General features: G+C 38.5%; 1 protein-coding gene across 1 annotated transcript; it reads right to left on the reverse strand.

Annotated features, from left to right (window-relative positions):
• Positions 1–481: 481 nt before the first annotated feature.
• cusr (Copper-only SOD repeat protein) lies at positions 482–12,884 on the reverse strand. Its single transcript, XM_005931316.3, has 10 exons — positions 12,601–12,884; positions 8,903–10,967; positions 8,300–8,399; positions 6,896–6,973; positions 6,619–6,723; positions 5,772–5,904; positions 5,537–5,651; positions 3,759–3,883; positions 1,800–1,880; positions 482–1,042 (listed from the first exon to the last, which is right to left on the reverse strand). Exons 1-10 carry the CDS (start codon positions 12,638–12,640, stop codon positions 927–929), a joined length of 2,958 nt encoding a protein of 985 aa, XP_005931378.1. The 5' UTR covers positions 12,641–12,884; the 3' UTR covers positions 482–926.
• Positions 12,885–14,713: the final 1,829 nt, after the last annotated feature.

Below are 14,713 nucleotides of genomic sequence, written 5' to 3' on the forward strand. Positions count from 1 at the left end.
GTATATTATTTTGGTGCAATCTTTTCAACTTTTTACCCACATAGATGGAAACTTGAGGTTGATTGCACGGCCTTTAAACTTATAAAAAAATATATCTTTAAAGAGTTAAGCGTCAGTTTCTGCTCTTTGTGATAATCATCTTTTAGTTTTAGCAGGAATTCATGTGGTTTTTGAGCCAGACAGTTTGCGTGATGCTCACGTGTTGAAACTAAAACTAATCAAAATGTGGGAAACTGTCTGAATATGTGGAAAAGAGTGAGGGAATGGGTGGAAAAGTGATATGCACTTTACCTGGACACCATGTTAATGAAAGGAATAACACTGCAGTCTATTTAATCTAATCATTAGACATTTTGCAACTATTTGGAGGTTTGTTTTGCTGGAATGAATTGAAAAAGTTAAACAAATCTTATTTTGCAAATCTTAACAGAATTACTGTCCAGCTAAAAACTGCATCTGCAATTTAAACACATTTACTCTGGAAACTGACAAGGCATCCAAACATTATTGTACTTTATTCACAAATTTCAAGATATACACAAAATTTCACATGGATATTTGGAGAGTGCATACATGAAAAACAAAATTAGGAGGTCAGAAGATACAATAAAACCACCCACCCATTAAAGAAACCAAATGACATAAATAGAAAAAAAATCTAGTTTGCAGAAATTTCTAAACATTAAACTCTTACCTGTTACCTAAGCCTTGTTACCTACCATTATTATTTTTATATTTAGATTTTAGATTTTTATAAAAGTAATGAAAAAAGGGAAATTCGTCATTGACTGAAATTTGTTTTTCAATGTAACAGATTGTGTTCATTCGCTTGATGATCACTGTTGCATTTGACAGACATTGTATTCACAATCTTTTTAAGGTCATGTAACCCCACTGACGGTGCAAGGTGTGGCTGAGTCTCCGGGCTATAAATAAGTTGCTGAAGGCAGCAGACAGGCGAAGGCGAACATCAAGCCAAGAAGAAAAGTCCATGGCGTGAGGGCTGGACTTGGACTTGGACTTGGACTCGGACTTGGACCTCCTAATAAGAAATTAGAAAGGCATTCACATGTTATTTGAATGACTAACAATGATCACTGAAAACACGAACTGCGACTGCAAATATTAGATTTTTACAGCTGACAGCACAGAACAAAGATGAAAACTCAATTCAATTCAGTTCAATTTTATTTATGTAGTGCCAAATCACAACAACAGTCCCCTCAAGGCACTTTATATTGTAAGGTAACTAGCACAAAGAGACTTGAACAGGCAGAAACTGTTGTCAGTCATGCCTGACTGCTCATCACTGTTTTTGTTACCTGTTAAAGTTCAGGTTTTCAGGTTATTTGCTGGGCTGGGGTCAGCTTTAGCATCACTCTGGTTCTTGGCTAGCTTAGCATTAGCATGCTAGCAAAGCGCCATGCTATTTTCCTTTTTTAAAAATAAATGTAATGTCCATATCCACACTGTTGACTGGACCACTGTTTTTGGCGAACTGAAATCAGCCGATTGATTGTAAGTGGAAACGTTAAGTGATATCAGACTTATGATTTCCAAGGAACTGAACCACTGGGAACTGATTCTCTACAAGGTTTGGTTCTCAGTTCCAGTCCCTATTAATAGCTCATATGGCTTCCAAGTTTTTCAAGTGTTATGCATTATTTTATTGTTTGGATTGTAAAAAAGGACATCAAAGTGTCCTTCTAAATGTTGTCTAAATACATTGTTAATTTCATTTTACCAAAAGGCATTTAAAGCATAGTCAAAGCTTTAAGAGCAGTATAAAATGCACTTACTTGTACATATGTCAGACTCTCTGAAGACGCCCATTTTGTCACTGGTTTTGACAGAGCTCAGCAGGCCAGTGCTCACATTCCCTTTAGCATACAGACAAAGTAACAGTGCTTACTTACACATATACCAGTGTACTTAGCATACTTAGAGTTTCACTGTTTTGTTATACTTCACAGAAACTGCTAGTTCAATGGGTTATTATGAAATGTGAATCTTTGTTGTACTGAAAGTTATGTTTCCCTTGATGTCACTTGGCTGACAAAAGAAATGCCCTTTCAATATTTTGGCTTGAATCAGAAAATAATGCCATGAGAGCAATTTCCATAAGCCAGTTAAAGAACTTAATCGTTTTATTCTAATAAAAATGATCCAGTGGTGGCCTTGTGTGGAATTATTGGAATAGTAAACTCTTCACCTTTTAGGAGACCTGGGATAGTATAAATGCCTGTCATGTGATATAGTGTGTGAAAGCTGTGAAATTCTCCTCAGTTACCCCCTGGGACAAAGGAAGGGACAGAAAATGAGACTCCCGGACTTCAACTCCAGTCTCAAATTACTTTTCATTATTCCAGGTTTGCGGAAGATTTTCAATACCCATTATTGTTCATTGTATCGATGTCCTGACAAAAAGCTTGGCCAGTCTAAAGCAGCTGAACCATTTACTGACATGCTGTAACATTCACACAAGACTAACATTAATATTGATAATACGAACAAGGGAACACTCGGGGACAAAGGCGTATGACTCACACTGCCCCCTCATATAAATAATATATACATATATTATAAAATCATAACATAAATCAAATAATATTCGATTAAAAGTATGAAATAATAAACAAGAATGGAAAAAGTCTAATGTAACAGCCAGGCAACGGGAAATGAATTGTATCAAAGGCATTGTTTTAAGTACTTGGTACCTGGGTGGTGCAGTAGTTCTAGATCAGTTCTAGGTGAGGAGTTCTTTGAGGCTATAGTGTGTGCAAATGTTTTGGACTGAGTGGTGAAGAAATTGTATTATGTCTCTTAATCAAACAATAACTCAGGTTTGATGTGTCAGATATTTACAATAAAATATGATTAAAAATGTACATTTGCAGTCTGAAGTTTGACTGTTTGAAGCACGCAATGTTATTTGGGCCAAAATATCTTCATTAAATTGTCAAAACAATAAACATGCCCCGATAATTAGCTGGCCTGTTTGATAGTTGTCCATCAGCTAAATGTCTCTGTGGTCATAATAAAGCCGGGGAAAACGCTTTGGCTTTTCATTCTAAATCATCTCATGAAGCAGAAGATGCATGTGAGTTCCCAGAGTGTGGCTTAGCTTTCCAGGGGAACTCCTGCAAAACGTGATTGCCAGGCAGTTCATAACAACCAGGAAACTTTCTACTGCATTTGCATAAACTGTCATGTTCCGGCTAAGGATCGAGTAACTGCTGGTGTGACACCGAATTCCTTCACGATACACAAGTCGGGTATAAATCAAAAATAAATGCTAGAAGCACATTAGTCCACGACTGACATTTTCAATCTTGGAGAGTCTAACACACATTGACCCAAAGTATTTGAATTCAATTTTCAAAATAATAAAAATCCTCTGGTAGATCACACTTATAGCCTGTTTGAAAACATCAGCTAAAGTTCTCTGTTCATAATAAAATAATCATTATTGCAGTGGGAAAAAGTTTCAGCTTGTCTTTATTTCAAATCATCTGATGAAGCATGTTGAATTCCTAACATACCTTGCCAAAGACACCTGTAAAAGACAACTGTCTGACATTATAGCCTACCAGAGGCTGTAGTGTACTTTGTATTTCTTCAACAAACTTTAAATTGTTAACAATATTCACTGAAATACTTGTATTAATAATGACATTATGACACCTTCTCACATCATCGTGTTGTTCCTTTTTTTGGTTGCCAAATATGGAAGTTTGATTACATTTTTTCTGCCTTACCAGATATCATGAAGTTGACTTGCTGACATGTTCCCCCAGATACAGACTGAGGAGATGTGGGCAAGATAGTAACTCTTGCCAGGTTCATTTGCAGTACGTCAGCGACCCTGTTTCGGAAGTCATACCTGGACATAAAGACACCAACATCCACTTTAACGTCATACAAACACTTGAGCTCTACAACAACAACTATTTAATACAGCACTGATAAAAGGGTTATACAGTGCACTACAGGGAGTGCAGAATTATTAGGCAAGTTGTATTTTTGAGGAATAATGTTATTATTGAACAACAACCATGTTCTCAATGAACCCAAAAAACTCATTAATATCAAAGCTGAATGTTTTTGGAAGTAGTTTTTAGTTTGTTTTTAGTTTTAGCTATTTTAGGGGGATATCTGTGTGTGCAGGTGACTATTACTGTGCATAATTATTAGGCAACTTAACAAAAAACAAATATATACCCATTTCAATTATTTATTTTTACCAGTGAAACCAATATAACATCTCCACATTCACAAATATACATTTCTGACATTCAAAAACAAAACAAAAACAAATCAGCGACCAATATAGCCACCTTTCTTTGCAAGGACACTCAAAAGCCTGCCATCCATGGATTCTGTCAGTGTTTTGATCTGTTCACCATCAACATTGCGTGCAGCAGCAACCACAGCCTCCCAGACACTGTTCAGAGAGGTGTACTGTTTTCCCTCCTTGTAAATCTCACATTTGATGATGGACCACAGGTTCTCAATGGGGTTCAGATCAGGTGAACAAGGAGGCCATGTCATTAGTTTTTCTTCTTTTATACCCTTTCTTGCCAGCCACGCTGTGGAGTACTTGGACGCGTGTGATGGAGCATTGTCCTGCATGAAAATCATGTTTTTCTTGAAGGATGCAGACTTCTTCCTGTACCACTGCTTGAAGAAGGTGTCTTCCAGAAACTGGCAGTAGGACTGGGAGTTGAGCTCCATCTGGCCCATCAAGACTCACTCTCATTTCATCAGTCCATAAAACCTTAGAAAAACCAGTCTTGAGATATTTCTTGGCCCAGTCTTGACGTTTCAGCTTGTGTGTCTTGTTCAGTGGTGGTCGTCTTTCAGCCTTTCTTACCTTGGCCATGTCTCTGAGTATTGCACACCTTGTGCTTTTGGGCACTCCAGTGATGTTGCAGCTCTGAAATATGGCCAAACTGGTGGCAAGTGGCATCTTGGCAGCTGCACGCTTGACTTTTCTCAGTTCATGGGCAGTTATTTTGCGCCTTGGTTTTTCCACACGCTTCTTGCGACCCTGTTGACTATTTTGAATGAAACGCTTGATTGTTCGATGATCACGCTTCAGAAGCTTTGCAATTTTGAGACTGCTGCATCCCTCTGCAAGATATCTCACTATTTTTGACTTTTCTGAGCCTGTCAAGTCCTTCTTTTGACCCATTTTGCCAAAGGAAAGGACGTTGCCTAATAATTATGCACACCTGATATAGGGTGTTGATGTCATTAGACCACACCCCTTCTCATTACAGAGATGCACATCACCTAATATGCTTAATTGGTAGTAGGCTTTCGAGCCTATACAGCTTGGAGTAAGACAACATGCATGAAGAGGATGATGTGGACAAAATACTCATTTGCCTAATAATTCTGCACTCCCTGTATGTACAGAACAGTTTTATAGAACGTCTACGCAAATGGCCTCCAGCAAGCAATTAAAGTGTCTTGAGTGATTTAGGATTACATGAAAAGTATTCATCATGTAGTATGTTGTAATTACACTCACCGGCTGAATGTAGTCACATTGGGAAACGTCTGCGCTGCTGATGGGGATTCAGGGAGGATGTCGGCACAGGCTGTGATGTTTTGTCCATTCTTCAGCACTAAAGATCTGAAGACCACTAATAACACACACAAAACATAACGAACAATTAGACTTAACAAAGTAAACTCACCTCTTTGGAGATTTTGAAGTTTTGTATTTGCTGTTATCACTGATCACATATGGTGACTCATTTCACCTGTGCTGTCTCCAGAGAGGCGAATAATGCTGTCAGTATAGAACTGTCTCTGTGTCAGGCTAACCATGCCATGTCTTACAGATATCTCCCCCACCACGCAGCTCAGTGGGTTTTCTAAAGAACAGGTGGGTCTCTGCAAGTGGAAGCGAAAGAAAGAAGTGATTTGCACAAGTTAGAGGAAGAGGAAGAGAGAAGTTAGCAATATTCTCCGGTTATTGACCAATTGCATCACTGGTCCCATTAAGTAAAAGAAATGTTCATATTATGTCTTATACTTATATTATATGCTTACATGTAAACATTTGAAGAAAAACATGTAGAGATTATTAGATGAACACATGTCAATCATGTTAGCATTACAATTATTTAGGCAGGTTTAAGTTTATCATGATCCTTTGCAAAATCTTTTTCATATAAAGCCAATAATTTGGTCGTTGAGATTATTTACTTTTGATAATTAGTGCAGTTTTTAGCATCTTTATACTATTATATACATTCATATACCCTTACAAGCATAAAAATGTACTATTATATTTACACTTTAAACTGATCATCTTCAGGGCAGCCTTTGAATCTTAAATTCAGTGAAATTACGAATCTTCAAACTGAGGAACTAAAGAAACTTGTAATTAGACTCAGACTGGCCCCTTATTACAATATGTGTCCCCAAACCGCCAGAAAACAGCAACCCTTCTGGACTTCCTTCAAGTAACTTATGGTCAAACCACCTGACCAAACCCTTTTTTCTTCCACTTTTTTTGCTTTCAATTTCTCATTTCTTAAGCGTGTTGTTTCTGTTTTATTTCGTTTTTGCGTCCTTTTTACGCAGATAAGATTAGGATCTCACCATCGATGTCATGTTGAAGGGATTGAATGTGTCTCCCACACTGTTGCACCCGGTGTCACTGGAGCCAACCCGATTAGTTGTGATGAACAGGGAAGCTGTTGATTTCTTCAGTTTGGGATAAAATACAGGTGTGAGAATGATGTCTTTTAACACATCTATCCCATTAAAGGCTTAAAGAGAGTTTCACACTGATGGGTGGCAGATGAACACTGAGTTTTGTGATGGTGGCCAATATACTTTTTTTGCATGCATGTAGATTATATAAAGCTGTACTTACATTATCCCCTGCAGATGACTTAAGGTTCACCTCCAGAGTAACATCGCTGCTACTCCCATCGAGGAACACCTGCTGTTGCTGGGATGAGGAAAACAAAGTGCTTACATTACAAAGAAGGAATCTCATAGTTCAATCGCAACTAAACACTTGCTTTGCTGAAGCATGAATGCCGTTAAAATGAACCGAGTATAGATTTGTGGATACTGCTGTCCACCTTTAAGTGTAAAGGTATTTCACTATGACATTTCATTTCACTTTTCTTTTGATTCTCAGTCTGTCTGAGTGAAACCACTCTATTTTGTTGCAGAACAACATTGATTACTCAAACTGCCTACTTCTCTTTAATCATATAGGCTGTTTAGAGATACTGCAATCTCTTCTCTCCATTAGTGTAGTGCAGAGCTCAGTATGGGGCCTCTGGAGGGCAGCTGCCAGAGACAGCTGTTCCCTTGGTGAGCTTTTAGTTTGGTGAAACCGCACGTACCATTAGCCAGCGGATAGATGCTAAGCTAATGCTCTCGTCCCCCTCTTCCTTTTGCTTCCTGTTGCAAGCTATCGTAGGCATAATGAATTCTGTCCAGTGCAGCAGAAATACACTGTCATGTTTTTGTGGCAGCTTGGCTCCAAATAAGTTAGCAATGATAAAGAAACAATTGTTCTGCTCTTAGGCTATCAGATATATTATACTACGACTCATTCACTCATCTCATTCAATTATAACTTCTTTTGTTTCTCTGTCAAACTGGTCTCAATACAGTATTTTACACACTGCTAGTAAGATTAGCAACCTTTTACAAGTGGGTAGCAGTTAAATACACCGCTTTAGATGTGGTGTATAAGATGAGAAAAGCTGCTGTCTTTCTAAAAGAAAGAACTCCACATGTTTTTACATTTCAGCCTTCTTTGTTTTTACAGAGAAACTGGCGAAAAAAGTTTAATCCTCTGTGGGAAATCATGCCTGTGATGTTAGCATCAGTGTGAGCTAAATATTAGAAATGTAAAACCTTTTGTTAAAATGTAAGATCCAAAAGAAGGGAGCTCATGAGATTAAAATAGCATATGCCTCACCTGATCTTGAAGCCATTAGTAATGCAAAGGAATGCAGTGTTAAATGAATGTAGTACACACTCCCTAACTTGTCTGATTAGATGGCAATCAAACTGTTGTTTTTTTTTTACATTTGTTGCAACAGATAATTGCATGGCTTTGTTGTTGTTTTTTCCACTTCAGATATGTTCACTTGTTAAACACTTATTCATATACAGTAAGTCATTATTGTTTTGTGAGGAACCATTTAGTCACAGAAAAATAGAAATTATTGAAATGAATAGACCAAACGAAAGAAAGAAAGTAGATGAGAAACATGAGATGAGCACCAAACACTTTATCTGTGATGATTCTTACCAGTCTAACTGTCCCAGTCACTGTACCATTAAAGACAGCCTTGGCAATAACCCATTCACCATCTGTGAGTCTATCAGCCAAGATGTTGGCACACCTAATTCTGTAAAAAAAACAAAAAACAAAACACATAAACTAAGAGAAACACAATTAAGATAAGAAAATCGTATCATGTTCTGACATCTAGGAGGATCTTCAACAAAGTATTTTGCTGAGTAATTCTTTGTCATGGCACAAAACACCAGGAAGTTATGTCCGCAACTGACATTTTACACTGGTGTCCTCGAAAGACTGACACGTTTTTGTTTCTGTGCCAGAAGTCGGTCTCTCAACTTACATATCTGGTTATTCTGCATAAGGACTTGCAACTAACCAGACCTTTCACTTGTTGGAGTTGTCCCAAATGATAAAAACTTCCTCTTTTTTGCAACAGATACCAAGTATTTAAAAATAAAAGATTAGCTAACAATTTTATTTCTAAAAAAAAAAGACGATGTGGTAACCTGTGTATGACATTGCTTTCTTTTCTTCCCTTTTAATTTTGTGCTGCGTTATATTCTTTCTTTCATCTGCTAAGAACACAAATAGTAAAGTACACATTCTCACCTTGCTCCACTGACATTGTGAACCACCAGCGACCTTCCCACTATGCTGTAGGGTCCAGTCATCGACATGTCAGGGTCCATGTATACAGCTTCAAAGTTGTTTTGATCATTAAGTGTGCCGAACTTCCCGCTGATGTCTCCCATCTCATACTGGTCCACAGTGCCAACTCCAGGAGGGGGGGATTGTGATACGTTCCAGGCTAGTGGGTTGAAGTGGCCCTGGATGTTTGCATTTGAACAGGGCTCTGCACTGCCTGGGTTGAGGGGCAACACGTGGACATGATAACCACTAGCTATGGAGTTCAGGCTCATTAAGGAAACATTTATAGTTGTGGGACCTTGTGGCACAGCCCGGGAGAAACCCACTTGTCCATCAGAAACTCCAGGGCCAAACCATGTACCTAAGCTAGCTTTGGGAACTTGCACCAATGTGACATTGGCACAGGCTATTCTTGGCCCGCCTCTTTCTGCTTGATGGATGACCACAGAGCGGCCAATAATGCCGGGCTTGGGCACCCAGGAGGTGACATCAGTGAAGAAGTATTTTGCTGCCACTACCTCTAACGTGGTTCCAAGATCAAGGGTACTGTGTTTGCCGGCGAGGTCTCCAACCTCACAGGATAGGGGACCAGATGGGTTACAGTGGAGGGAATAGCTGGCATCAATGGTGATGTTGAAGGGGTTCCAGTGACCTCCAGTTGTGGTACAGCGGCCTTGATCATCATCCCTCTCTGAGCTGATTGGGTAGACGTGAACATGCCAGTTGTGGTTTTTGGTTGGTGTTGTAGGATTTCCGTATGCCAAATTCAGAAATATGGATACATCAGAGAGGGGGTTGTTCACCAGCTGTGTGAACCAGACCTCACCAACCACAGGGCTTGAAAATATGGCTCTGCCTACAATAACCTCGCCAGGATAGCTGATACTCGTGCAAGCAAACCTCGAACCATTTGGTTGGTGAATGACGACTGAGCGACCTACAATGCTGTTCTTTCCAAACAGAGGGAGATTGAAGTCTGTGAATGTCATGTCCACCATATTTTTGCCTGCTATGCTCCCGTGCTTGGCACTGAGGTCACCCACCTCATACATGTCATGTGTTGACCCTGGGACTCTTGGGTAAGTTGGGCTACTTCTGTTCAACCTAAATGGATTCCAGTGGTCACCTATACTATCATTTGAACACCGGTTTGTTAATGACCTGACAGGAAAATCGTGGACATGGTAAAAGGCAACATTGCTCTGTAAATTGGTCAGATTGACACTCAACTCTGTGAGATCAAAAGGGGAAGCCTGACGAAAACTGAAGTATCCTTTGATCCCATTCATGTTCACATCAGCTCTAACCTGTTTCACTGGCACATTATAGATCTGAGCACAACTGAAACTTGACCCCACCCTAAGGAAAAGAAACCCATTTGTGGTTTGGAAGCTACCGAGGTCCAGACGGGATTTCTGGAGCTGCAAAGGGGTCCCGACCTTTACGGAACCCAGAGGGGTCAAAGATACATTATTTAAGCTTTTAAGTAGAATATCACAGTTTGCAACAGTACTTGTAGCTCTATAGAGCGTGACATTAGTTTGCGAGGCATTAACTTGACCGATCGTCACAAGATCTGCAAGAACCCTGGAGCTGGCGTTATCCATGTTATAACGGATATAAACGTTACCCGCGATGGGCCCATAGAACCTGGCCTGACTAGTTACGAGGGTCTGACCTTGACTTACAACTGTGCATACTTTAGTTCCGTTACACGTTTGCAACGACAGTGAGAAGTCATCAAGGTTTTTTCTTTGCGCAAAGAGTTCGGACACATTGATGTTAGAATTTGAGGCAAGATCAGCAGTAAAAGTGAAGATGCTGGAGCCGATATTTTGTTCAGAACAGGGCTGAGCAAAGTGGCCATACATGACGGGAAACTCGCTGAGGGAAATGTTTACTGAACGACAGGATCCAGCCCCAGACATGTTGACAGTGGCCATCTGAGACATTGAGTTAAACTGCACCAGCCCAATGACTCCTCCCATGTTCAAAGGTGCCAGAAACTGAACACAGGAAATGGAATCTGAAAAAGAAGACAAGGAAAAGCTAATTGCCGCAGCATTACTACAGCTGTCAATGCACAAGCACTGAACAAAAAAACCCAGCACAAACATCCTTAAAAGCTTAAAAAAGGATTAAAAAAGAAATCCCCTCAAGACATATTACAACCTTGACATGACCAAGAAGTTGAATATTTAATATACTAAGCAGTCAAGTTTCTAAACGGTCTTTTCTGAACTGTGCACTGGGCCTCATCTGATTTCCAAAGTAGCAGAAGATTTTTCATCCACGTCTTACAGTAAACAACCTTGAATAAAAACGAACACAAAATCAGCTGTTGACCATAAACATGTGTCCGCCACGCTGACCTTTACACCCCCACATTTTGTAATAATATAAAAACACCACACTTTATGTGCATTAGACAGAAATGATGAATATTCCACTTAAGGCCAGATTGTCTGACGAAGGTATGAAAAAACACAGATAACAATTGCTTAGTTGTGTGTGACCAGTCTATTTAAGAAAATATGAGCGCCACACAGTTGGCAGCACAGTAGTTTCTGAGAAAGTCAAAAAAATAGTTACATAATTTGATAATGTGTTTATTAAAAAATATGGGTAGATAATTTTGTTGGGAATATAACATTTGTCTCATATGTAGAACAAATTTTATATTCCATTTGTAGAAACACTTTTAAAACATTTTTACCATATAGTAGAGAACTACTTGATAAAGTGTATGATAAAGTGTATAGAAGTTCGTATGCATAAGGTAGAAACACTGGTTCACATTTGAGTTTCTGTTCCTAATTATCTGTTACCACCAGCTTTCATTTCTTTGTGTTATTCAGAGACTAAAATGGGGAAATTCTACTTTTACAATGTGTTGCCCTGGTATAAATACCTTCTAGTAGCCCTATTTTGATTTCCATTTCCATTCTAATTTAAAATGACACTATATTGATTCACAACAAAAGAAAATCACCCTCTTTATTTTCAAAGCTTCTATAGTCAAGTGAGTAGAAAATCTCCCATTATTTAGAGTGAAGTGGTAAAATCTAACATAACTGTCCTATAACTAGTTAGTTTTAAGGTGTAAGTGTTGACATACCAGAACAACAACAGATTGGGGTCTTTTTGCAAACCCAAAACTAAATATTCATTAAATACCTTACACCATATGTAGGTAATATTTTTCTCTGGATCACCATCCTGCTCTGACAATCATCTTGTAATAAGCCTGATTTTCTTTTGAAAAGAAAGCAAGTGACAGATGGGAATATGGTTGACACATTAAAATGCAGCATGTTCAATGCAGTGTATGTAGACCTCTAATGGCAAATTTCTTAACTAGTTTCAAGCAGTCAGAGTTCAACTTTAACATCCCCTGTAAGAGATGCAGCATACTAAGCTTTGATCTTGAGCAGCTCAGATATCTACTGGATGACTGACTTCAAAATACATTAATCATTACAAACAGTTGCTGTTAAATGATAACTATTTGGCAACATACTTCTAACACCTTTCTTTGAAAAACATTCATAAGAAGAAAATGAGCACATGTGAGTTAAAATAAACTAGGTTGCTGAATACATAAATCATTCATAATGTCCATTTGGCCTAACTGGATAAGAAGATTAAAAATTACTCACCAAGCAAAAGAAACAGCAGAGTAGCACTGAGAAGGGACATGTTGTCAGATGTGTCTAAAACACAGAATAAACAGAAAATATTGAAAGTGCAGGTTTGGGGGGGAAAAGTCCCAGCAGAAAAGGTTCAGTTATGGCAAATTAATGGACAGACTCTTGGTATGTGTCTCTCTGCTTTCTAAGAGTCTTTCATGTGTGACTCAAAAGCATGCAGCCTCCCTTGCACTTCTGTTTATAAGCTGCAGTCTGTGCTCTCCCAGCCTCTGATTGGTCCTCATGTGGGGAACAGTGTCTCATTCACGTGGGTAGGGGAGGGATGTCTGGCAGGATGGTTAGAGGCGGCTCACTTGATGATGTTCATTTTACGGAAATGTACAGGCTTTGAAAAGAACTTAATGGCCTTACTAATGTATTTTAAAATATAATAGTAAGCTCAAGAACATTTTTAAGACTTAAAATAATAATCTTTCATTGTGGACTGAGTTGAAAGTTTCTTAGTCACAGGATCTATTACACGTTGTTCTTTGTAGCATGCACCATAACATTTTTTAATGTCTCTACCTAAAATCATAAAAAATAAATGCAGCATGAAAGAAAACAAAAAAATGCAGCAGATTAAGCAGTTTTGATTTATTTTTTTAACTGTTTTTTTCCCCATTGTGATCTGAATAACTTGAGCAACAACAAAGGAAGTTTAAAGTTCCCAATGTTAAACTCACAGAGGAACTTTGAAGTCTACTCTTACACGAGAGCCACAGCTCTTTGAATGCTTCTACATTTCTACTTTAAAATTCCCCTTTTGCACCCTATTTCGACCTCTTCCCTTTTTTCTACTTAAAAAGTATACGAAAACCAAAACTGCTACTCTGACAAAGTTCAAGGGAAAAACTGAATAGCAGAAAATAGCAACTTTATTTAAAAATAGCAGCTTAATGGCCCATCACCGTATACTGTTATACTACGTAACTCTTTAAATATGTATTTAACAGCCTTTGAAGTGGTTTTGGTCAGTCACTTGGCTTGTTTAAATCACTGATTGCATTGGTTGTGTTCCTCTCTCTGCTCACACTGTACACACAGGCTAGTCATTTGCACATGGATTCGCATGCATACAGAGAGTAGGCAATCGTAGCTCAATATAGGCAACTGGAAGGGAAGCAGATACATTAAAGTCATGGTATTGTTAGTTGCAGTATACGCAGAGTAAGGTGAACTTCCCCACAGAAGTGTGGAAGAAGAAGGATAGTGGAATAACATATTAGAAGAACTTATATTAGCAGAATCATAGCGTTATGGTTTGGTTTAGGTTTCCCACTCAAAACACTTCACATTCTTAAGACGTGCTACAAAACATGGATAAAGCTTAAAGAGCAAATAGGCTCACTTCTGTCACCGACTGATAGAAATAATCTTTTTAAAAAAAGACTTTTTGCTTCTAACAACTACTTTACATGAACGTTGCCTAATTTAATCTGTTCTAAACACCTTGTATTTGTACGCACACAGAGACGTTAATTTCCAAAGTAAACACACAGAAGATAACATTTCCAAGAAGCACTCAGATACCTCTAAAAACATGTTTTGTCACATAGATGTACAGGATCTGGCACTAATGTGAAAATGACTTTGCAATTACTCTGAGAGTTCATTGTTATGCTGCATATGACAGCATGAGGAAAAATGTCAACGACACAAAGCATGTCAAGCCTGTTCAGATGTTTTTAAAGCTATCATTGATTAAGCCAACAGTTAAGCAACTGCACCTACATTATTCACACCTCATTCATAAATTACTCTAGGTGGATGATGATGGTTAACATGAATTTACTGTCATATATCAAACAATGCTTTATATTCGGCCACAGTGTTCATCCACGTCACGTGTTTTCTTGCATCAGATGTTGGAAAAAATCTTTTTCTAAGTCTGATCCGGTGTCCTAATGAATCAAAGTCACTTCAGATCATTTAGCTGGTGGTCATGAAATTACTGGAAGTAGCCATGAAAGTTAGAACCAGGGTACTTTGGTACAGTATTTTTCAAATTGTAAATTGAAACTGCAAAGTTCATAAGAAGTTTGCACACGCAAAAAAGGAAGCACGGATTATATGTAGGAAT

The sequence above is a fragment of the Haplochromis burtoni genome, unplaced genomic scaffold (genome assembly GCF_018398535.1).
Source record: "Haplochromis burtoni strain Fernald_Lab_line unplaced genomic scaffold, NCSU_Asbu1 Contig_140, whole genome shotgun sequence".
NCBI lineage: Eukaryota > Metazoa > Chordata > Actinopteri > Cichliformes > Cichlidae > Haplochromis > Haplochromis burtoni.